The sequence below is a fragment of the Phaethon aethereus genome, assembly GCF_964289735.1.
Source record: "Phaethon aethereus genome assembly, chromosome: W".
Lineage (NCBI taxonomy): Eukaryota > Metazoa > Chordata > Aves > Phaethontiformes > Phaethontidae > Phaethon > Phaethon aethereus.
The window spans coordinates 40394320-40419329 of record NC_138581.1 but is presented as its reverse complement, the minus strand read 5'-3'; the positions used below and the strand labels follow the sequence as shown (position 1 = coordinate 40419329).

At 47.8% G+C, this 25010-nt stretch overlaps 1 protein-coding gene across 1 annotated transcript in view; it reads left to right on the top strand.

Moving 5' to 3' along the window:
* The window catches only part of LOC309415103 (protein Hook homolog 3-like), a gene marked incomplete at both ends in the record, with an annotated part of 141933 nt that overhangs the window by 93426 nt on the left and 23497 nt on the right, over positions 1-25010 (top strand). The window contains 2 exons of the mRNA XM_082012548.1: positions 10404-10491; positions 11138-11207. Of these exons, the coding sequence (XP_081868674.1) occupies positions 10404-10491; positions 11138-11207 (158 nt within the window). The remainder of the gene's footprint in view (positions 1-10403; positions 10492-11137; positions 11208-25010) is intronic.

Genomic DNA, 25010 nt, shown 5'->3' with positions numbered 1-25010 from the left:
TATGGTTTTCTGTTTTGCCACCTGGGAAGAAGTGTTGGTTTTTAATGCATTCTTATGAGTGAATAGGTGCCTGTTAAAAATATGTCATAGCTAAAGTTGTCTCTCATTGTTTCAGTTAGTGATTCTTAACCTATTATTCCTTCTCAATCCCATTATTCTTTCTGTTTTGTGACTGTCACATCTTAATGTGGCATCAATGACATAGATACTGGGATTGAGTGCGCCCTCAGAAGGTTTGCAGATGACACCAAACTGAGTGGTGCAGGTGACATGCCTGAGGGAGGGGATGCCATCCAGAGGGACCTGGACAAGCTCAAGGAATGGGCCCGTGTGAACCTCATGAGGTTCAACAAGCCCAAGTGCAGGGTCCTGCACCTAGGTTGGGGCAACCCCTGGTATCAGCACAGGCTGAGGGATGAAGGGATGGAGAGCAGCCCTGCCGAGAAGGACTTGGGGATACTGGTGGATGAAAAGCTGGACGTGAGCCGGCAATGTGTGCTTGCAGCCCAGAAGGCCAACTGTATCCTGGGCTGCATCAAAAGAAGCGTGGCCAGCAGGTTGAGGGAGAGGGTTCTGCCCCTCTGCTCTGCTCTGGTGAGACCCCACCTGGAGTCCTGCATCCAGCTCTGGAGCCCTCAGCACAGGAAAGACATGGACCTGTTGGAGAGGGTCCAGAGGAAGGTCACCAAAATGATCAGAGGGATGGAACACCTCTCCTATGAGGACAGGCTGAGAGAGTTGGGGTTGTTCAGCCTGGAGAAGAGAAGGCTCCAGGGAGACCTTATTGCAGCCTACCAGGGCTTAAAGAGGGCTTGTAAGAAAGATGGAGAGAGACTTTTTACCAAGGTATGTAGTGACAGGGCAAGGGACAATGTTTTCAAACTAAAAGAGGGCAGATTTAGACTAGATATAAGGAAGAAATTTTTCACAATGAGGGTGGTGAGACACTGGCACAAGTTGCCCAAGAGAGGTGGTAGATGCCCCATCCCTGGCAACATTCAAGGTCAGGTTGGATGGGGCTCTGAGCAACCTGATCTAGTTGAAGATGTCCCTGCCCATGTCAGGGGATTGGACTCGATGACCTTTAAAGATCCCTTCCAACCCAAACCATTCTATGCTTCTATGACTAAAATTGCCTATCACAGATAACAAGTTACATTGTGATATCTTGTCAATTATACTTTAGAGTTAGCTGTTGAACTCATTTTTGTCCTTATGTCTGTTCTGTCAGAGTATGATAGTATGTGATTGATATCTTCAATAATAATGTCTTGGAATTTTCTGTATATGTTGTGTTGGCTGATAGATACCCATGCAATTTGATGAGTTAACTTTTTCTTCAGTATCTGCCATAAGCACTTCTACCACAGATTGCAGCCCTAGTGCTTTTTCTGTTCTTTAAAGTACTTCTTTTATGTACCTGTAACTCTTATCTTTCTGCTACCCGACATTTCAAGTTCTCAGCTGCCTGTTTCTCTTTTCATCTTTAAGGTTTAAAATATTCTTGCTTTCCAGTAATCAACTTCACGATATTTTCTGGCTGCTAGTATCAAACTCTGCAGTGTTCCCTGCTGAGTGGCTCTTTTTACTGCAATGGTAAAACCAATCCAAGCTTTATGATCTAAGGGTTTTGTGAAATGTCTGTTCATACAGTCAGCATGCCCACTATATTCATGTTGAACCAATAGTTAAACCAGAATTAACCGTGCAAGGTTCAGACAACACAGGCCCCTGATGCGCCTCACCAAAGTGCTGTTTGCCAAAGGGATCACAAGTCCTGAATCCATTTGGGTTGACTTGTGTCTGGTGTGAGCAGCTACCAGTCAACACAACTCTACCTACACAGAGATAAGGGCTGTCCTAGAACTCTTAGTGACATGGGACACATCCTAGTTCTAGAGCAGACTACCACTTTGATTTTTACATAAATTGTCGCTCTATTCTCTTATGTTGGAGTCCTAGGATCCTTTGGGGCTACTAACCTGGTGCTACCAGTAGCTTCTTTTCCTTTGCCTTACTAGCAAATGGGAGCATACAGGCCTCACACTACAAAAGAGTCAATGTATCTACACTCCAGGATGGTCCAGTACTGTTCTTCAGTTGTCTTTGGACTGAGTCTGAAACAACTAGTTTCCTTCCATGTCTGAAATGCTCAGATGATGGTAAAGCCAGTGACACAAATCAGGAGGAGGAAGTGGAACTGCTGTCTGACCTCCCACTGTTAGAAAAGTGTCAGTGTCTAGTTACTGTAGTTCATCTGTTGCATTGACTCTGTATATCCCCCAGCTACCTTACATTTCCCTCCTCTTGTCTACTGAATCTTATTTTCCATGGTAAGGGAAAAGTAGCCTATGGTATTTTAGCTCACTTGCTTTTCCCTTGGAGCCAACTATGTGTGAGGGGAAAAGGAAGACAGATGAGTGATCCCAATGGATGCTGTTTGCTATCTGGTACCTGAAGTTTGCATCATGAATATCTTGATTTGTGACAGGAAAGGAACACAAAATCAACAAAATGGGGCTTAAGCAGGGTCACCTCCAGCACTTGTATGTAAGCAAGGAAGTGTCTACAAGGCACTGTTGTGGAGAAAACCCTCAAACACTTTCCAGGACGTCAACATGCTGGGATGCCTCTATGAAGTGCCTGTACACTAATGCACGCAGCATGGGGAACAAACATAAGGAGTTAGAGATCTGTGTGCAGTTGCATGGCTACAGTCTTGCTGGGATTATGGAAACATGGTGGGATGGCTCGTATGACTGGAGTGTTGCAACGGAGGGGTACAGGCTCTTCAGGAAGGTGGTGTGGTTTAGCCCCAGCCGTCAACTAAGCACCACGCAGCCGCTTGCTCACTCCCCCCTGGTGGGATGGGGGAGAGAATCAGAAGAGTAAAAGTGAGAAAACTCATGGTTTGAGATAAAGACATTTCAATAGGTAAAGCAAAAGCCGCGCACGCAAGCAAAGCAAAACAAGGAATCCATTCACTGCTTCCCATGGGCAGGCAGGTGTTCAGCCATCTCCAGGGAAGCAGGGCTCCATCACGCGTAATGGTTTCTTGGGAAGACAGACGCCATCACTCTGAACGTCTCTCCACCCCTTCCTTCTTCTTCATCCCAGCTTTATATACTGAGCATGACATCATATGATATGGAATATCTCTTTGGCCAGCCTGGGTCAGCTGTCCTGGCTGTGTCCCCTCCCAGCTTCCCCTGCACCCACAGCCTTCTTGCTAGCAGGCCAGCATGAGAAGCTGGACTGTCCTTGAATGCTTAGCAACAGCTCAAAACATCAGCACCTTATCAACATTTTCTCATCCCAAATCCAAAACATGGCCTCACACTAGCTTCTGTGAAGAAAACTAACTCTATCCTGGCTGAAACCAGGACAGAAGGACAGGCTGGGAAGAAAGAGTAGCTGGCGTGCTTGGAGCTCTGCCTGGGGATGGATGAGGAGCCACCTCAGAGCTTATGGATAAGGATTATAGAGAACGTGGGTAAGGGTGACACTGTAGTGGGTGTCTGCTGTAGGCCACCTGACCAGGAAGAACAAGTGGATGAGGCCCTCTACAGACTACATGAAGTAGCTCCACATTTGCAGGCCCTGGTCCTCATGGGGGGACTTCAGCCACCCTGATATCTGCTGGAGGGACAACACAACAGGACATAAGCAATCCAGGCAGTTCCTGGAGAGGATCAATGACAACTTCCTCATCCAAGTGATAGAGGAGCCGAGGAGGAGAGTGGCTCTGCTGGACCTCATACTCGCCAACAAGGAGGGACGACTTGGTGATATGAAGGTCAAAGGCAGACTTGGCTGCAATGAACATGAGATTGTGGAGTTCAGGACCCTGAGGGCAGGGATGAGGGCAAAAAGCAAGATCACAACCCTGGACTTCAGGAGAGCAGGCTTTGGCCTCTTCAGCCATCTGCTTGAGAGAGTACCATAGGATAAGGTCCTGGAGGGAAGGAGGGCCCAAGAAAACTGGTTAATATTAAAGGATCACTTCCTCCAAGCTCAAGAGCGGTCCAGCACAATGAGCAGGAAGTTGGGCAAAAATGCCAGGAGGCCTGCATGGATGAATAAGGAGCTCCTAGCCAAACTCAGACACAAAAAGGAAGCATACAGATGGCTGAAGCAAGGATGGGTAACCTGGGAGGAATACAGAGACACTGTCTGAGCATGCAGGGATGAGATTAGGAAAGCCAAAGCCCAAATGGAATTGAATCTGGCCAGGGATATCAAAGACAAATTAGAAGGGCTTCAGTAAGTATATAGGCAAAAAAAGAAAGGCTAGGGAAAATGTAGGCCTGCTGCTGAATGAAGCAGGGGACTTTGTGACACAGGAGATTAAAAAAGGCTGAGGTACTGAATGCCTTTTTCACCTCAGTCTTTCCTGGCAAAACCAGCCTTCAGGAATCCCATTTCCCAGAGACCAGGGGGAAAATCTGGAGCAAGGAAGATGTACCCTTGGTGGAAGAGGATCGGGTCAGGGAATAGTTAAGCAACTTGGACATACAGAAGTCCATGGGCCCTGATGGGATGCACCCATGAGTGCTGAGGGAGCTGGCAGATGTCACTGTGAAGCCACTCAATAATCTTTGATCGATCATGGTGACTGGGAGAGGTGCCTGAGGACCAGAGGGAAAAAAATGGCATTCTGTTGTGAGTTAACCCTGGTAGGCAGCTAAGCACCACACAGCTGCTCGCTCACTGCCCCTGCAGTGGGATGGGGAATGAGAATCAGAGGGTAAAAGTGAGAAAGCGTGTGGGTCAAGATAAAGAGTGTTTAATAGGGAAAGCAAAATCTGCCCATACAAGCAAAGCAAAATAATTAATTCATTCACTCCTTCCCATCAGCAAGCAGATGTTCAGCTGTTTCCAGGAAAGCAGGGCTTCATCACGCATAATGGTTACTTGGGAAGACAGACGCCATAACTCTGAACATATCCCCTTCCTCCTCGTTCCCCACATTTTTTATTGCTGAGCATCATGTCATATGGTAGGGAAATATCCCTTTGGTCAGTTGGGATCATCTTTCCTAGCTGTGTCCCCTCCCAACGTCTTGTGCACCCTCACCCAAGGGAGTGTGAGAAAAAGAAAAGGTCTTGATGCTGTGTAAGCACAAGTAATTACTTACTAAGTAAGTAATAACTAAAACATGGGGGATATATCAAATCTGTTTGTGTCATCAATCCAAAACACAGCCCCATACAAGCTACTGTGAAAAAAATTAACTGTAGCACAGCCAAAACCAATACAGACTCCTGTCTTCAAGTAGGGCAAGAAGGAGGGCCCAGGGAACTACATGCTGGTCAGCCTCACCTCCACCCCTGTGAAGGTGATGGAGTGATGGAGCAGATAACCCTGGAGACCATTTCCAGGCATATGAAGGACAAGAAAATCATCAGGATTATTCAGCATGGCTTCACCAAGGGGAAGTCATGCTTGACCAACTTGATAAACTTCTGTGATGAAATGACTGGCCTGGTGGATGAGGGGAGAGCAGTGGATATTGACTACCTTGACTCGAGTAAGGCCTTTGACACTGTCTCCCATAAGATCCTCTTAGAGAAGCTGTATGGGCTGGATGAGCAGACACTGAGGTTGACTGAAAACTGGATGAATAGCTGGGCCCAGAGGGGTGGTGATCAGTGGCACAAATTCTAGTTGGACACGAGTGACTAGCAGTGTACCCCAGGGGTCAATACTGGGTCCAGTCCTGTTCAACATCTTCATTAATGGTCTGGATGATGGGGCAGAGTGTACCCTCAGCAAGTTTTCTGGTGACACAAAAGTGGGAGGAGTGGCCGATAGGCCAGAGGGTCGTGCTGTCATCCAGAGGGACTTCGACAGGCTGGAGAAATGGGCTGACAGGAACCTCATGCAGTTCAGCAAGGGGAAGGGCAAAGCCCTGCACCTGGGGAGGAACAGCCTCAGGCAACAGTACATGCTGGGGGCCATCCAGCTGGAAAGCAGCTTGGCAGAATCACAGAATCACAGAATCTCTAGGTTGCAAAGGACCTTTAAGATCATCAAGTCCAACCATTAATCCAGCGCCACCATGTCCCCTAAACCATGTCCTGAAGCGCCACATCCACACATTTTTTGAACACTTCCAGAGATGGCGACTCCACCACCTCCCTGGGCAGCCTGTTCCAATGCCTGACCACCCTCTCGGTGAAGAAATTTTTCCTAATATCCAATCTAAACCTCCCCTGGCGCAACTTGAGGCCATTTCCTCTTGTCCTATCGCTAGTTACTTCGGAGAAGAGGCCAACACCCTCATCGCCACAACCCCCTTTCAGGTAGTTGTAGAGAGCGATAAGGTCTCCCCTCAGCCTCCTCTTCTCCAGACTAAACAACCCCAGTTCCCTCAGCCGCTCCTCAGAAGACTTGTGCTCCAGACCCCTCACCAGCTTCATTGCCCTTCTCTGGACACGCTCCAGCACCTCAGCATCCTTCTTGGAGTGAGGGGCCCAAAAGTGAACACAGGATTCAAGGCGCGGCCTCACAGTGCCAAGTACAGGGGCACAATCACTTCCCTACTCCTGCTGGCCACACTATTCCTGATACAGGCCAGGACGCTGTTGGCCTTCTTGGCCACCTGGGCACACTGCTGGCTCATGTTCAGCCGGCTGTCAACCAGCACCCCCAGGTCCCTTTCCGCCGGGCTGCTCTCCAGCCACTCCTCCCCAAGCCTGTAGCATTGCATGGGGTTGTTGTGGCCAAAGTGCAGGACCCGGCACTTGGCCTTATTAAACCTCATACAGTTGACCTCTGCCCATCGAACCAGCCTGTCCAGATCCCTCTGCAGAGCCCTCCTACCCTCCAGCAGATCAACACTCCCACCCAACTTGGTGTCATCTGCAAACTTACTGAGGGAGCACTCAATTCCCTCATCCAGATCATCAATAAAGATATTAAACAAGACTGGCCCCAGAAGTGAGCCCTGGGGAACACCACTCGTGACCGGCCGCCAGCCGGATTTAACGCCATTCACCACAACTCTCTGGGCTCGGCCATCCAGACAGTTCCTCACCCAGCGAAGAGTAAACCCGTCTAAGCCACGAGCCACCAGTTTCTGCAGGAGAATGCTCTGGGCGACGCTGTCAAAGGCTTTAATAAAGTCCAGGTAGACAACGTCCACAGTCTTTCCCTCATCCACTAGGCGGGTCACCTGGTCATAGAAGGAGATCAGGTTGGTCAAGCAGGACCTGCCTTTCATGAACCCATGCTGGCTGGGCCTGAGCCTTTGGTTGCCCTGCAGATGCCCTGTGAGCACTCTCAAGACCAACCGCTCCATAATCTTCCCCGGTACAGAGGTCAGGCTGACAGGCCTGTAGTTCCCAGGATCCTCCTTCCGGCCTTTCTTGTAGACGGGCGTCACATTGGCAAGCCTCCAGTCTTCTGGGACCTCCCCTGTTAACCAGGACTGCTGATAAATGATGGAGAGTGGCTTGGCAAGCTCCTCCGCCAGCTCTCTCAGTACTCTCGGGTGGATCTCATCAGGCCCCATAGACTTGTGGGTGTCCAGGTGGTTTAGCATGTCCTTGACTGCTTCCTCCTGGATTATGAGGAGTACATTGTGCTCTCCATCCCCATCTTCCAGCTCAGGGGACTGAATACCCTGTGGATACCTGGACTGGCTATTAAAGACTGAGGCAAAGAAGGCATTAAGTACCTCAGCCTTGTCCTCGTCCTTGGAGACAATGTTCCGCGCCATATCCAGTAGGGGATGGAGATTCTCCTTGCCTCTCTTTTTGTTGTTAATATATTTGTAGAAGCATTTTTTATTATCCTTTACGACTGTGGCCAGACTGAGCTCTAGCTGGGCTTTTGCCTTTCTAATTTTGTCCCTCCTTGACCTAACGAGATCCTTGTACTCTTCGTGAGTTGCCTGCCCCTTCTTCCAGAGGTGATAAACTCTCCTCTTTTCCCTGAGTCCCAGCAAAATCTCCCTGTTCAGCCAGGCTGGTCGCCTTCCCCGCCAGCTCTTCTTACGGCACATGGGGACCGCCTGCTCCTGCGCCTTTAAGATTTCCTTCTTGAAGAATGTCCAGCCTTCCTGGACCCCTTTGTCCTTCAGGACTGTCTCCCAAGGGACTCTCTCAATCAGTGACCTGAACAGGCCAAAGTCTGCCCTCCGGAAGTCCATGATAGCAGTTTTGCCGACCCCTCTCCTTACTTCCCTCACAACTGAGAATTCTATCATGTCGTGGTCGCTAAGCCCAAGACGGCCTCCGACCACCACATCTCTCACCAGTCCTTCTCTGTTTGTAAACAGCAGGTCCAGCAAGGCACCTCCCCTGGTGGGCTCACTCACCAGCTGTGTCAGGAAGTTATCCTCCACACACTCCAGGAACCTCCCAGATTGTTTCCTCTCTGCCGTGTTATACTTCCAGCAGATGTCCGGTAGGTTGAAGTCCCCCACAAGAACAAGGGCCAGCGAATGCGAGACCTCTGCCAGTCGCTTATAGAATGTCTCATCCGTCTCTTCATCCTGGTTGGGTGGCCTGTAACAGACTCCCAGCAGGATATCTGCCTCATTGGCCTTCCCCCTCATCCTTACCCACAAGCACTCTACTTGGTCTTCACAATCTTCAATTTCTATGCAATCAAAACACTCCCTAACATACAGAGCCACCCCACCGCCTCTCCTTCCCTGCCTATCCCTTCGGAAGAGCTTATAGCCATCCATTGCAGCACTCCAGTCATGAGAAGCATCCCACCATGTTTCTGTGATGGCAACTACATCATAGCCGTCACGCTGCACAATGGCTTCCAGCTCCTCCTGTTTGGTGCCCATGCTGTGTGCATTGGTGTAGATGCACCTGAGCTGGGCTATCGATTTCAACTCTGGCACGTTGAACCTACCCCTAGGTTCAACTCTAGTGAGCCTGGTTTTATCCCCTCCCCCCATCAGATTGAACATGAGCCAGCAATGTGCCTATATTGGGTCTGGCTGGGATTGAGTTAACTTTCCCCATAGCAGCCCTCATAGTGCTGTGCTTTGCATTTGTGGCTAGAACAGTGTTGATAATACACCAGTTTTGGCTACTGCTGAGCAGTGCTCCCACAGCATCAAGGCTGTCTCTCCAAACTCCCCCCACAAAGGCCAGCAGGCTGGGGGTGGGCAAGAGGTTGGGAGGGGACATAGACGGAACAGCTGACCCAAACTGACCAAAGAGATATTCCATACCATATGACTTCGTGTTCAGCAATAAAAGCTAAGGGAAAGGGGGGGGCATTCGTTATTAAGGCGTTTGTCTTCCAAAGCAACCACTACGTGTACTGAGGCCCTACTTCCCAGGAAGTGGCTGGGTGTTGCCACTGAGGGGAAGTAGAGAATATTTTTTGTTTGTTTCCTTTGCTTCTGTGCGCAACCTTTGCTTTTCTTATTAAACTGCCTTTATCTCGACCTACGAGTTTTTAATCTTATTTTCTCCCCCCGTCTCACTGAGGAGGGGAGTGATAGAGTGGCTTGGTGGGCACCTGATGGCAGAAAAAAGGGTAAATGGTATCCAAGGCTGCATTAGGAGGAGTGTTGCCAGCAGGTCGAGGGAGGTGATCCTTCCTCTTTATTTAGCACTGGTGAGGCCACACCTGGACTCCTGTGTGCAGTTGCGGGCTCCTCAGTACAAGAGAGATATGGAGCTACTGAAGAGTCCAACGAAGGGCCACAAAGATGAGTATGGGACTGGAGCATCTCTCCTATGAGGAAAGGCTGAGAGAGCTAGGACTGTTTAGCCTAGAGAAGAGAAGAGAAGGCTCAAGTGGGGGGGGGGGGGGGAATCTCATCAATTTATATAAATACCTGAAAGGAAGGTGAAGACAAGGTGATGCCAGGGTCTTTTCAGTGGTGTCCAGTGACAGGACAACAGGACAAGAGGCAATGGGCACAAGCTGAAACGCAGGAGGTTCCCTCTGAACATCAGGAAACACTTTTTTACTGTGAGGGTGACTGAGCACTGGAACCAGTTGCCCAGAGAGGTTGTGTAATCTCCATACCTGGAGATGTTCAAAAGCCAACTGGACATGATCCTGGGCAACCGTCTCTAGGTGGCACTGTTTGATCAGGGGAATTGGACTAGATGACCTCCAGAGGTCCCTTCTAACCTCAACCATTCTGTAATTCTGTGATTTTGTAAGCTTATATTCTGATATCTTTAGCCTAAGAAGTGTAATATGCAGCAGCAAACCTTCTTAAAGAATTGTTGTTTCCAGGGAGTAGTTGGTCTATTCTATTCTGAAATAAATTGAAATGGCTCGACATGAAAATCATCTCCTGAGTTGCATATAAATTAGTTTTTAGGTGTTTATGGTATTCCTTGTGGCAATCTGCTTAGTATTAAGGATGGATTTGTAATGCCAAGACTAATATTATTGTTGCTCCTATTTTTCAGAGATTAAGAGCAGAAAGAAATTCTTTAAAAGAAGCTATTGAAGAGCTCCGATATGTACAAGCACAGGAGGGTCAACTCACCACTACAGGTAAGAGACAAAAAAGGAGATTAAATACATCTTTTCTAAAGTGCACAGAGGTCTTCCAGAGAGTACTGGATATGTCTTTATTTAGCAGATAATAAACCTAAAATTCAGCTAAACTCAAAAACCACTTTTGGTATTACTTTGTTTCCGAATGCTTATGAACCCATGAAACTTCCAGTATGACTGAAATTTTTCATGTTTAGTCTCTTCCCAAATATGGTGGTTTTAGAAAATGTTTCTCCCTACCCCAGGAATTTGATTTCTGAATAGTCATACTCAACATCTCTCTCATCTCAAAGAATATTATGTAACAGTTTCCTGATGCCTATATGATTGTTCATATGCTGCAATTTATTTCCATGTGTTAGGTTGCACAGCTTTTTAATCTTATATAAACCAATCAGTAAACTATCCACCATAAAATCACTTCTCCAGAATGGGTGAAAATAGGAACAGTGATTGTTCTCCAAATCGTGTTGTGCTTGTCTTTCCTTCTTCCTAGAGGCATGACATTTGTATTATTTCCCAATTACTCAAAAGCATTAATCTAAATCTATCAACTTCTAGAACAAAGTTTATTCCTGGTCTTTTAAAAGAAAGTTACTGTTCTTCCTGGTAAACTTTATATCTCTTTCTTTTCCTGACACAGCGCTGATGCCCCTGGCAAGCTATGAACCTTCAGACAGTCTAGCAGTGGAAATTGTTACTCCTGAAATCAAGTAAGTTAACTCGTATTTTTATTCTGCCTAAGCCTTAGAATGTTCACATAAATGACCGTTTGCATCTGGTTTTCAGTGTTTGTAAAATTCTAAGATTCCTGTTTGTTCTTCTTCCCTTTGGATTTCCATATAACAGCACAATTTATGCTTATAGACAAGATTCACTTGACCTTTCTCAAGTTTTTCTTGTTTCAAAAGGAGAAACAAAGAAACCCTTCATCCTTAAGTTGGGTTTCTCTTCCTGCAAAGAATTCATACAATTGCGGCTTCTTATGTGCTTTAACAGACCAAAATATTTGTAACAATAGGATATATTGTTATTGTATGGGGAAAAACATTAAAATTGTCAAAACAAAGAATAGATTTTAAAATGCATTTGCATCATGGCATTAGAACAGCCATGCACTATTAGAAAGAAAGAAAAGGGACAGGACTGAAAATCACTATGGTTTAAGATAATGCAGTCTGTGTTCAGCTTTGCCAGATTGCCTGGTATCAATGTAACTTGAAGTCATTAAGGGCCACTCACATCTCAGAAGTCTGCAAGCTCTTTAGGGAGCTCTTTTTTTCCTCTGCAAATGTTGGTACAACTATTTCAATATTTGGAAAGCTGCATATGGGTTTGAGAAACTTTTAGAGTAGTTAAAGTATATCTTGCTAGGTAAGTAATAATAGAAACAAGTTGTTTCTCTTCCAGCTGCATTGCTGTGCATTGCTAAAAGAGTAGTTCCTTTCAGTTTTGTTCTCTAGCAGCAGAGGAGAGTAATGCTTTGAGGCAGTGTTACAAAAGTAGGGGGTTATTGCATGAACATTCAAATGATTTGCATAGGAGAAAACAGGATCCTGAATGATGTAAATATCCATGTTGAGTTCACTGCCACTTTGCCTTCAGCAGCTCCAGAAGCTGGGTTTGAGACTAACATACATCTATGCTGGCTGTCTGGAGGTGCTAAACTTGGCTTCCTTGCTTACTTCAGAAAGATGGACAGTAGCAGTGGTTGAGCTGAGAAGACTGCTTCTTCTACAGAGCTGGGCTGCTGCCACTGCTTCCAATGAAGTGGGAAGGTTGCACCTCTGTCACTGGTGGGAGGAGGCTTCCACTGATAGGAACAGCTACTGCTGCTGTCCTATCTTCTCCATGACAACAGAGTTTGGGTCTCTCCACTTTAAGCTAGCAAAAAGAGTACCTGGCCATTCAGACAAGATATTCTGTTCAACCATCTTTTCTCATTACGATAGAGAAAAATTGCAGACTGAGTGAAAGTGTTTCTTTCATGAGGTGGATTCAGCCTATGGGCTGTTCTAAATAAACAAGGTAAGTGACTGTTGTGGGTTGATGCTGGGCAGCAGCTAAGCACCCACACAGCTGCTCGCTCATTCTCCCTTGCCCTGCCCCAAAGGGACAGGGGAGAGTATAGGAAGGGCAAAAGCAAGAATCACAGAATCATTACAGTTGGAAAAGACCTTTAAGATCATCAAGTCCAACCATCAACCCAACACCACCATGCCCACTAAACCATGTCCTGAAGTGCCACGTCCACACATTTTTTGAACACTTCCAGTGATGGTGACTCCACCACCTCCCTGGGCAGCCTGTTCCAATGCTTGACCACTCTCTCAGTGAAGAAATTTTTCCTAATGTCTATTCTAAACCTCTCCTGATGCAACCTGAGGCCATTTCCTCTCATCCTCTCACTAGTTACTTGGGAGAAGAGGCCAACACCCACGTCGCCACAACCCCCTTTCAGGTAGTTGTAGGGAGCGATAAGGTCTCCCCTTAGCCTCCTCTTCTCCAGACTAAACAACCCCAGTTCCCTCAGCCGTTCCTCATAAGACTTGTTCTCCAGACCCCTCACCAGCTTTGTTGCCCTTCTTTGGACACGCTTGAGCACCTCAGCATCCTTCTGGTAGTGAGGGGCCCAAAACTGAACACAGGATTCGAGGTGCAGCCTCACCAGTGCCGAGTACAGGGGCACAATCACTTCCCTATTCTTGCTGGCCACACTATTGCCGATACAGGCCAGGGTGCTATTGACCTTCTTGGCCACCTGGGCACACTGCTGGCTCATGTTCAGCCGGCTGTCAACCAGCACCCCCAGGTCGTTTTCTACCGGGCTGCTCTCCAGCCACTCCTCCCCAAGCCTGTAGCGTTGCATGGGGTTGTTGTGACCCAAGTGCAGGACCCGGCACTTGGCCTTGTTGAACCTCATACAACTGACCTCTGTCCATCGATCCAGCCTGTCCAGATCCCTCTGCAGAGCCCTCCTGCCATCCAGCAGATCAACACTCCCACCCAATTTGGTGTCATCTGCAAACTTACTGAGGGAGCATTCGATCCCCTCATCCAGATCATCTATAAAGATACTGAACAAGATCGGCCCCAGAACCAAGCCCTGGGGAACACCACTTGTGACCGGCTGCCAACTGGATTTAACTCCGTTCACCACAACTCTCTGGGCTCGTCTGTCCAGCCAGTTACAGAATCACAGAATCACTAAGGTTGGAAAGGACCTTCAAGATCATCAAGTCCAAACATCAATCCAGTGCCACCGTGTCCCCTAAACCATGTCCTGAAGCGCCACATCCACACGTTTTTTGAACGCTTCCAGAGATGGTGACTCCACCACCTCCCTGGGCAGCCTGTTCCAATGCTTGACCACCCTCTCGGTGAAGAAATTTTTCCTAATATCCAATCTAAACCTCCCCTGGCACAACTTGAGGACATATCCTCTCATCCTATCTGCGGGAGAAGGATGGACTTCACAACTCTATGAGAGTTATATTCCGAAGCCATTTATTGTCTTGTCTGACTCCAATATATATCATAATTTTCGCTTAGTCACTGCGCACACACTCATGACTGGTTACAGCTTGTTACACACATTATTGCAATTGGCTATATACAAAATATCACGCGCTGTCCATGCGCCTCTCACACAGTCAGGATTCGCTGCTTGCAGGTGTTCCTGTTTTCCTCGCTTCTTCTTAGTTGTTTATCACAGCTCCTTCTCCTCAAGGCCGAGCCATGCAGATATCCAGCTGTTTACCAGCTTCTCAGCGGCACAGCTCCTTCTCCTTAAGGTCGAGCCATGCAGGGTGATCCCAACATCTCCCCCTTTTTGTTTATCTATAAACAAAACCTGATGGATCATTTGTAACCTAAGGACTGTGAGGAAGATGGACCATCTGTACATTCTTGTATCGTCCTGTGCCGCGAACTCAGCCCAGCAGTTGGTAGGTGCCAGCTTTACGTGGGCGTCGCCACGGAGGCAACGATGGCCTTGCCATACACCTATCCCCCTGCTCTTCGGGAAATCCCGGTATTTATACATTTGCCAAGGAACGAGTTTCGACACACGTGGCCAGTGAGTGTCGGAAAACGCCTCGGTTGTCACCTTTCAACACAGGGAACCTATGGCGCATGTGCCCGCTGGCCAGACGTGCTGCACGTGCCACAGCCACCCCGTCTTTTCCAAATTTTTAACTTTTACTTGCACATTTTGTGTTAACTCAAACAGACTTCCTGTCATTCCTTTTACATGTTTCTCCTTCTGCTAGACGCAAATAATTTAACACATATAAGGCTTTATTCAAACGTTCTTGGGGTGGTGTGGTAGCCTCTCCCCCTTTTTGTTTTTGCAATAAACACTTCAGGGAATGATTCATTCGTTCAACAATAGCTTGTCCAGTTGGGGAATGCGGTATTCCAGTAACATGCGTCACTCCCCATTGAGCAAAAAATGGTTGGGTTGACTGGGCTACATAACAAGGACCATTATCGGTTTTAATTTGTAGGGGTATACCATGGGCTGCGAATGCAGCTTGCAAATGCTTTTGTACATGCCTACTAGTTTCTCCTGTTTGTGCAGTGGCCCAAACTACTGCAGAATAGCAATCAATTGAAACATGAACATATTAAATCTTCCAAAGTCAGCGACATGTGTCACATCCATCTGCCATAGTTGTAGCGAATGCAATCGTCGGGGACTAACTGTAATCGCGATTCCTGGGCCTATTTGTTGACAATCAGCACAAGTCTGTATAATAGCTCTAGCGTCACCTGCACTTAGATTAAATTGTCTCGCTAAAACTTTGGCAGATTGATGGAAAAAGGCATGAGAGGCTTGTGCTTGACCTAAACGGTCCAGAGCAGATCCAGCCCATACTGCGGCAGTCAGCCGATCAGCTCTTGCATTTCCTTCCACCAATTCCCCTGGAAGGTTGGTATGGCTGCATATATGCATAATGTAATAAGGATGTCATCTTTTCTGCAATAAAAACCAAAGCGTTCTAAATTGTTGATATAGCTGTTCCTGCTGTACCTGTCTGAGGATTGAACCTTCCAATCTTTGGAGTACTCCAACTACATATAAAGAATCAGTAATTAGATTCACAGGTTCTTCAGACCATAATTTAAAGGCTTCAATTACTGCCTGTAGTTCTACCTTTTGAATTGATCCTGGCACGACAAGTACCCGTTCTTTCCATTCTCCATGCTCTCGCCATACTATTGCTGCCTTGCCTGTTTTCCCACCACCATCCATAAACACTGTAGCACCTTGAACTGGATATTGATTACACTTTGATTTTTCTTCTACTTCATGTTTGGGTTTTGTTGTTTTTTTTTTTTTAAGGTAAACATTTTGTGTGATGGTTAATGAATCTAAATGTCACCCTCAAATTCTGCTAATGCAGTTTGGAAGGGAACAGAGTGCTGCAAAGCCCAAGTCAAATATTCTTGTTGTAATGGTATTAAAATCGTTTTCAGGTCCTTTGCCGATATATCAATAATTCTGTTGCGCCCTTTCATAATCAAATTTGCAAAACACTCTACTTTCATGGTGATGGTTTTTCTGTGCTACTGAGGTAAAAAGACCCACTCTAAAATTCTCAATGGGTCCGCTTTTGATTCTAGCTTTGTTATCCACTGTATTATAAGCGCATAGGGATGTCGCTCGTGATTGATTACTGCCAAAGGGATCCCTATCGAGGGGTCTATCCTTGAACTAAATGCTTGAGTTACCTTTTCAGAAATGTTTGCTACTGCTTCCCGGGCTTCCTTGGTTAATTGCCGAGGAGAGTTTAACCTGCTATCCCCTCGCAACAGCTGAACCAAGGGCTCCATATCTTGGTTTGTGATCCCACAAATAGGTCGAATCCAATTAACGTCTCCTACCAATTTTTGTACATCATTTAATGTTTTAATCTGAATTCTCAATTCAACCTTCTGGGGCGTCACTGACGTTTCAGTGATCATCCACCCCAAGTAGCTCCAAGGCGCTTCAGCTTGTATCTTTTCTGGTGCCACTTGCAGCCCACTTTGTCTTAAAAGCTCAACGAGCTCCCCGATCATTTCTTCTGGAATTAATTGATCACCAGCCAACAGTATGTCATCCATATAATGATAGATGAGATAGATATTGAGGCCACCTTTTTCTGATTGGCTGTAAAGCCCAATTTACATAAATTTGACACATCGTGGGTGAATTTTTCATGCCTTGTGGCAATACTGTCCAATGATATCTTTGCATGGGTTGCGCCTTGTTTGTACTTGGGACTGAGAATGCAAAATGTTTGGCATCATCTTCATGCAGAGGGATTGTAAAAAAGCAATCTTTGAGATCTATAATCAAAAGCTTCCAATACTTCGGTATCGTACAGGGAGATGGTAGCCCTGGTTGCAAGGCTCCCATGTCCACTATAACCTTATTGACTTCTCGCAAGTCATGTAATAGACTCCATTTTCCACTTTTCTTTGGAATCACAAAAACAGGTGTGTTCCAAGGACTAGTGGTTGGCACAATATGGCCTTTTTCGTCAATGACTCCAGGGAGAACAAAAAGTCCCTGCTTTGTTGCTGAAGATCGTCCTAATAACAAAGCACTCAATCCATATCCTAATGGTCCATTTGCGTTAGTCGGGACATCATAAACCGACATGTCCCATAAGGTAACTTCTACTGTTGTTTCCACGTCCATTCCGGCGCTCCCTCTGGTTTGGGCGCTGAGGCTTGCCAAGCAGCCTGGTGGTGCTTCCCCATTTGTGTCGTTGTGTGGGGTGCCTTCGTGCTCGGTCGCCCGTTTCCCAATTTCATACCATCCCAATGATACTTTGAACAACATTCTGAGGCTTCATGACCAAATTTTTGACATCGACCACATGGTGCTCCTGCTGGGCCTATTCCTTGCTGAAAGGGTCCTTGTTGGAAGGATTTATGACCTGTCTCAATCTGCCTAGGTCCTTTCCTTGTGGCCTTGCGCTGAGCTCTAAAATGGCCTGTTTTTCCACAATTAAAACATTTTTTCTCCCCTTTTCCATTTATAAATGGCTTAATTGCTGCTGCAAAGGCACTTGCGAGTGTTTCTGCCTGATGTGTGGCAGAGCCTACTCTGTTGCAGGCTTCTACCATTTGTACTAACGTTGCTTCTTTTGGCAAAGTTAACAAAATTCTTTCACAATCTACATTGGCATTTTCTACCGCTAAATTCAACAACACTGCTAGTTTTGCCTATTCATTGGTATACACTTTATTCAAAGCGTCTCTCAGACGATCAACAAAAGACATATATGGTTCATCTCTCCCTTGTCTAATTTGAGTGTAAGATGGTTGCCTCTTTCCCTCCTCAGGGACTGTTCGCAACGCATTCAACGCTAGTCGCCCAACTAATTGCAAGGCTTCTAAGGGCAGCCGAGCTTGCAATCTAACATCCACAAACGGTCCCTGGCCTGTCATTTGTTCCATAGTAATGTTCTGGAGTGGATCGCCGTCTTGACGCTCCAGGTTTCTCAGGGCTTCTTGCATACAGAGTTTATACCATCTGTCTGCCCACAATAACCTTTGGGTTGGTGTCAACAACATATCTATCATCTGCCGACAATCCCATGGTGTAAGAATCATTCCCGTGAATATGTTATCTAATAGAGCTTGCGTGAAAGGTGATTGCAAGCCATAATTTTGCACTGCCTTCCGCACTTTCTTAATCAAGTCCCAGTGAAATGGGTCCCAGCGATTGGGCCCGTGAGGCTGTACACTAACGGGAAATGCCATCGGTAACTCTGTTTCCTCGTCTTTCATCGCTCCTAAAAAAACATCTTTCCACTGCTCCCTAGGGTCGCCTTTCATCCTAGACTCTTGCCTCCCTATAGTCTCTACAACAGGCTCTTCTCCTTCGTCGCTGCTATCAGGCAACGGGGGCCGTAAAGGTGGCAGGGACTCGGCTGAGTGCTTCAAAACTACGGCTTTCGATCGGTTAAGTCTGGGTGGTTTCGGGGGTGGTGAAGCCCGCCCCATCAATCTTTCACATGGGCACACAGGGGAACATTGAGTACATTGTTCTGGGCAGCTTTGTCCCGTCTTGCCCTCACATATATCATCGTAGGTCTGTTTCTCTGACTTATCTAATGCGGCCAGTTCACCCGGTGCATCTGGCACCTCAGGCGGTGCATTCGGAGTCGCTGAAGATCCTGGACCCTCTGACTCGGTTAAGAAGGGATTGGTTGAAAGCAGTTTAACAGCCTCCTCCATATCAGCTGCAGCTTTTCTCTCTGCCTTTAAGGCTTTTAATGTGGTTAATATCAGCTTCCACGCCGTCACTAACTCTGCGGCGGTTTTCTCAATATGTTCCCATAACATTTTTCCGATCTCCTCCCACGTCTCTGCCTTAAACGCCACAGACGGATCGGGGGTGTACCCTTTCTTTCGACTCCAAATTAGAAGCCTTCTAAGTGTATATTCATCATATTTCAGTCCTCTCTTAGAGAGCATGTGCAGCAGGAGTCTGACTATCGCCCCTTCTTCATGCGATGTGTTCTGCCCCATGCAGCCCCGGTTGCTCACCTCACCTCGCTGGGTGCTTCTCCGTTGCAACGTATTCCTTTTTCCTTGCGTCAGTCCCGCTGACTGCAATTCTTCCAACCGGGCTTCTCCCGCGACGTCCTCTGCGCTCGACCGGTGTTCAACGATGAGATCCCAGAGATCGTATCACGTTGGGGTCACCAGTTGCGGGAGAAGGATGGACTTCACAACTCTATGAGAGTTATATTCCGAAGCCATTTATTGTCTTGTCTGACTCCAATATATATCATAATTTTCGCTTAGTCACTGCGCACACACTCATGATTGGTTACAGCTTGTTACACACATTATTGCAATTGGCTATATACAAAATATCACGCGCTGTCCATGCGCCTCACACAGTCAGGATTCGCTGCTTGCAGATGTTCCTGTTTTCCTCGCTTCTTCTTAGTTGTTTATCACAGCTCCTTCTCCTCAAGGCCGAGCCATGCATATATCCAGCTCTTTACCAGCTTCTCGATGCCACAGCTCCTTCTCCTTAAGGTCGAGCCATGCAGGGTGATCCCAACACCTATCACTAGCTACTTGGGAGAAGAGACCAACACCCTCGTCGCCACAACCCCCTTTCAGGTAGTTGTAGAGAGCGATAAGGTCTCCCCTCAGCCTCCTCTTCTCCAGACTGAACACCCCCAGTTCCCTCAGCCGCTCCTCAGAAGACTTGTGCTCCAGACCCCTCACCAGCTTCGTTGCCCTTCTCTGGACACGCTCCAGCAACGCAACGTCCTTCTTGTAGTGAGGGGCCCAAAATTGAACATAGTATTCGAGGTGCAGCCTCACCAGTGCCAAGTACAGGGGCACAATCACTTCCCTACTCCTGCTGGCCACACTATTTCTGATACAGGCCAGGATGCTCTTGGCCTTCTTGGTCACCTGGGCACACTGCTGGCTCATGTTCAGCTGGCTGTCAACCAGCACCCCCAGGTCCCTTTCTGCTGGGCAGCTCTCCAGCCACTCTTCCCCAAGCCTGTAGCGTTGCATGGGGTTGTTGTGACTCAAGTGCAGGACCCGGCTCTTGGCCTTAAAAAACCTCATACAGCTGACCTCAGCCCATCGATCCAGCCTGTCCAGATCCCTCTGCAGAGCCCTCCTACCCTCCAGCAGACCAACACTCCCGCCCAACTTGGTGTCATCTGCAAACTTACTGAGAGAGCACTCGATCCCCTCATCCAGATCATCAATAAAGATATTGAACAAGACTGGCCCCAGAACCAAGCCCTGGGGAACACCGCTTGTGACCGGCCGCCAGCCAGATTTAACACCATTCACCACAACTCTCTGGGCTCGGCCATCCAGCCAGTTCCTCACCCAGCGAAGAGAAAACCTGTCTAAGCCACGAGCCGCCAGTTTCCCCAGGAGAATGCTGTGGGAGACGCTGTCAAAGGCTTTACTGAAGTCCAGGTAGACAACATCCACAGCCTTTCCCTCATCCACTAGGCAGGTCACCTGGTCATAGAAGGAGATCAGGTTGGTCAAGCAGGACCTGCCTTTCATGAACCCATGCCGGCTGGGCCTGATCCCTTGACTGTCCTGCACAGGCCCTGTTAGCGCTCTCAAGACGAACCGCTCCATGATCTTCCCTGGCACGGAGGTCAGGCTGACAGGCCTGTAGTTCCCAGGATCCTCCTTCCGGCCCTTCTTGTAGATGGGCGTCATATTGGGAAGCCTCCAGTCTTCTGGGACCTCCCCTGTTAACCAGGACTGCTGATAAATGTTGGAGAGTGGCTTAGCAAGCTCCTCCGCCAGCTCCCTCAGCACTCTTGGGTGGATCCCATCAGGCGCCATAGACTTGTGGGTGTCCAGGTGGCTTAACAGGTCCTTAACTGCTTCCTTCTGGATTATGGGCAGGTTATTGTGCTCTCCATCCCCATCTTCCAAGCTCAGGGGGCTGAATACCCTACGGGTACCTGGACTGGCTATTATAGACTGAGGCAAAGAAGGCATTAAGTACCTCAGCCTTGTCCTTGTCCTTGGAGACAATGTTCCGCGCCATATCCAGTAAGGGGTGGAGATTCTCCTTGCCTCTCTTTTTGTTGTTAATATATTTGTAGAAGCATTTTTTATTATCCTTTACGACTGTAGCCAGACTGAGCTCTAGCTGGGCTTTTGCCTTTCTAATTTTCTCCCTGCTTGACCGAGCGAGATCCTTGTACTCTTCGTGAGTTGCCTGCCCCTTCTTCCAGTGGTGATAAACTCTCCTTTTTCTCCTGAGTCCCAGCAAAGTCTCCCTGTTCATCCAGGCCGGTCGCCTTCCCCGCCAGCTCTTCTTACAGCACATGGGGACTGCCTGCTCCTGCGCCTTTAAGATTTCCTTCTTGAAGACTGTCCAACCTTCCTGGACCCCTTTGTCCTTCAGGACTGTCTCCCAAGGGACTCTCTCAACCAGTGACCTGAACAGGCCAAAGTCTGCCCTCCAGAAGTCCATGGTAGCAGTTTTGCTGACCCCTCTCCTTACTTCGCTCACAACTGAGAATTCTATCATGTCGTGGTCGCTAAGCCCAAGACGGCCTCCGACCACCACATCTCTCACCAGTCCTTCTCTGTTTGTAAACAGCAGGTCCAGCAAGGCACCTCCCCTGGTGGGCTCCCTTACCAACTGTGTCAGAAAGTTATCCTCCACACACTCCAGGAACCTCCTAGACTGTTTCCTCTCTGCCGTGTTATACTTCCAGCAGATGTCTGGTAGATTGAAGTCCCCCACAAGAACAAGGGCCAGCGAATGCGAGACTTCTGCCAGTCGCTTATAGAATGTCTCATCTGTCTCTTCGTCCCGGATGGGTGGTCTGTAACAGACTCCCAGCAGGATATCTGCCTCATTGGCCTTCCCCCTCATCCTTACCCATAAGCACTCGAGTGGGTCTTCACAATCATTGATTTCTATACAATCAAAACACTCCCTAACATACAGAGCCACCCCACCGCCTCTCCTTCCCTGCCTATCCCTTCGGAAGAGCTTATAGCCATCCATTGCAGCACTCCAGTCATGAGAAGCATCCCACCATGTTTCTGTGATGGCAACTACATCATAGATGTCCCGCTGCACAATGGCTTCCAGCTCCTCCTGTTTGGTGCCCATGCTGTGTGCATTGGTGTAGATGCATTTGAGCTGGGTTATCGATTTCAACTCCAGCATGCCACCCCTAGGCTCATCTCTAGTGAACCTGTTTTTGTCCCCTTCCCCCTTCAAATCTAGTTTAAAGCCCTCTCGATGAGGCCTGCCAGCTCATAAGCAAGAATCCTTTTGCCCCTTGGAAACAGTGGCACTCCATGTGTATGGAGTGTATGGTGTAACCCGCCCCATGGTCAAAAAACCCAAAGTTCTGCCGACGGCACCAGCCCCTGAGCCACGTGTTAACCAGGTGTGCTTTCCCGTTCTTTTCAGCATTCCTCCCTGCCACTGAAGGGATTGATGAAAACACTACCTGTGCTCCTGCTCCATCGACCAGTCGCCCCAGTGCTCTCAAGTCCCTTTTAATCGCTTTTGGACTTCTTAGTGCAACCTCATCTTTGCCAACCTGCATGACCAACAGTGGGTAGTAATTAACCGGCCGAACCAGACCAGGGAGTTTCCTGGTGACATCTCTCACCTGGGCCCCAGGGAGGCAGCAGACTTCCCTGTGGGTTGGGTCGGCATATTGGGCCCTCTGTACCCCTCAGAAGGGAGTCACCTATGACAATTATCCTCCTTTTTTTCTTACTCATGGGTCAAGTTAAAGACAGTTTAATAGGTGAAGGAAAGAGGGGAAAAAAACCCAAGTGGTGCAAAGGCAATCACTCATCACCTCCCACAAGCAGACCGATGCCCAGCCAGTCTCCGAACAAAAAATCCACACACCCCCCTTCTTCCTCTACTCCAGGTTTTATTGCTGATCATGACGTTATATGTTATGGAATATTCCTTTGTCTAATTCAGGTCAACTGTCCCAGCTGTGTCTTTTCCCAGCCTCTTGCCCACCCCCAGATTATTTGCTGGGCTGCAGCAGAGTGGGGAAAAAAAGAAAACCTTGACTCTGTGCAAGCACTGTCCAGCAATAGCCAAAATATTGCTGTGTTATCAACACTGTTTTAGCCACAAATCCAAAACACGGCGCCATATGGGCTTGTATGAAGAAAGTTAACTCCATCCCAGCCAGACTCAATACAGTGACATTCATGGGGGCTGCAGAAGGGAAGACCAAGAGGAGGGAAGTGACTTGCCCAGGTGTCGTGGTTTAGCCCCAGCTGGCAACTAAGCACCACGCAGCCGCTCGCTCACTCCCCCTCCCGCAGTGGGACGGGGGAGAGAATTAGGAAAAACCTCGTGGGTTGAGATAAACACGGTTTAATAGGACAGAAAGAAAGAAGGGAACAATAATGATAATACCAACAAAGGAATGTACAAGAACAAGTGATGCCCAATACAGAAATTGCTCACCACTCCGTGATCGACAGCCCGTCCCCGAGCAGCGATTTCCGCCCCCCCGGCCAACTCCAGTTTATGTACTGGGCATGACGTCGTATGGTAGGGAATATCTCTTTGGCCAGTCTGGGTCAGCTGTCCCGGCTGTGTCCCCTCCCAGCTCCCCGTGCACCCCCAGCCTGCTTGCTGGCAGGCCAGCACAAGAAGCTGGACTGTCCTTGACGGCTCAGCAACAACCCAAAACATCAGCACATTATCAACAGTTCCTCATCCCAAATCCAAAACACAGTCTCACACTAGCTTCTGTGAGGAAAACCAGCTCTATCCTGCCTGAAAACAGGACAATATCCACCCCTTATTCCATACCATTTACGTCATGCCCAGGTCCTATACTTTTCAATACATTCCAATTATTCATTATTACTCTTCCTGTCTTTTAATATATACACACAGATATCACTCTCTTAGTCCATGGGCCATCACTTTAAAATGTCTGTGGAGTTCAGTCAGTCCATGACTCTGGGCTTCATCCATCATAGCAGTCTCTCAGGGCAGGGGAGATGGTATGTGGTGTTGGATTGTCATCTGGCACGGTCCATGTCCATGATCTGCAGGTCGAAGATGTCGATCTCGAGGGATTTGTTGGGCGCAAGCTGCTGAAGCCAGTTCTGGTTTCATCACTGCTGCACGTTGCTTGGTTTCAGTGAAGCTCATTCTTCATCAGTCTGGGTGATTCTTACTATAATACCATTGATATGGTAGATAGCAGCCATAGTAGTAATGTCATACTGAACAATTAACATAATACAATTCAAATCATTGACTGTTTTCACCCAAAATCAAGTCTCCTTGAGGTACACATCGGACTTCCCCATCCTTCCGCATTACCCACCAAGTGCACCCAGGTCCCTGGGCAAAGGCAATCCCACGAACGGGTTTGCCTTTTCCTAATGCAGGAGTAACCCAGACTGTCTTCCCCAGCATGTTTCTCACATGCACCACAGGGACTTTATCCCCTTCTACAGTACGTAGAAGTTTTGATTGGGCAGGGCCGGCTCTATTAGTAGATCCCCTAGTGTTGACTAACCAGGTGGCTTTGGCTAAATGTTTATCCCAATTTTTGAATGTCCCATCACCCATTGCTCTCAGTGTAGTCTTTAACAGTCCGTTGTATCGTTCAATTTTTCCGGAAGCTGGTGCATGATAGGGGATATGATACACCCACTCAATGCCGTGCTCTTTGGCCCAGGTGTCTATGAGGTTGTTTCAGAAATGAGTCCCATTGTCTGACTCAATTCTTTCGGGGGTACCATGTCGCCATAAGACTTGCTTTTCAAGGCTCAGGAGAGTGTTCCGGGCGGTGGCATGGGGCACAGGGTATGTTTCCAGCCATCCGGTGGTTGCTTCCACCATGGTAAGCACATAGCGCTTGCCTTGGCGAGTTTGTGGGAGTGTGATATAGTCAATCTGCCAGGCCTCCCCATATTTATATTTCAACCATCGTCCTTCATACCAGAGAGGCTTTAACCGCTTGGCTTGTTTGATCGCAGCA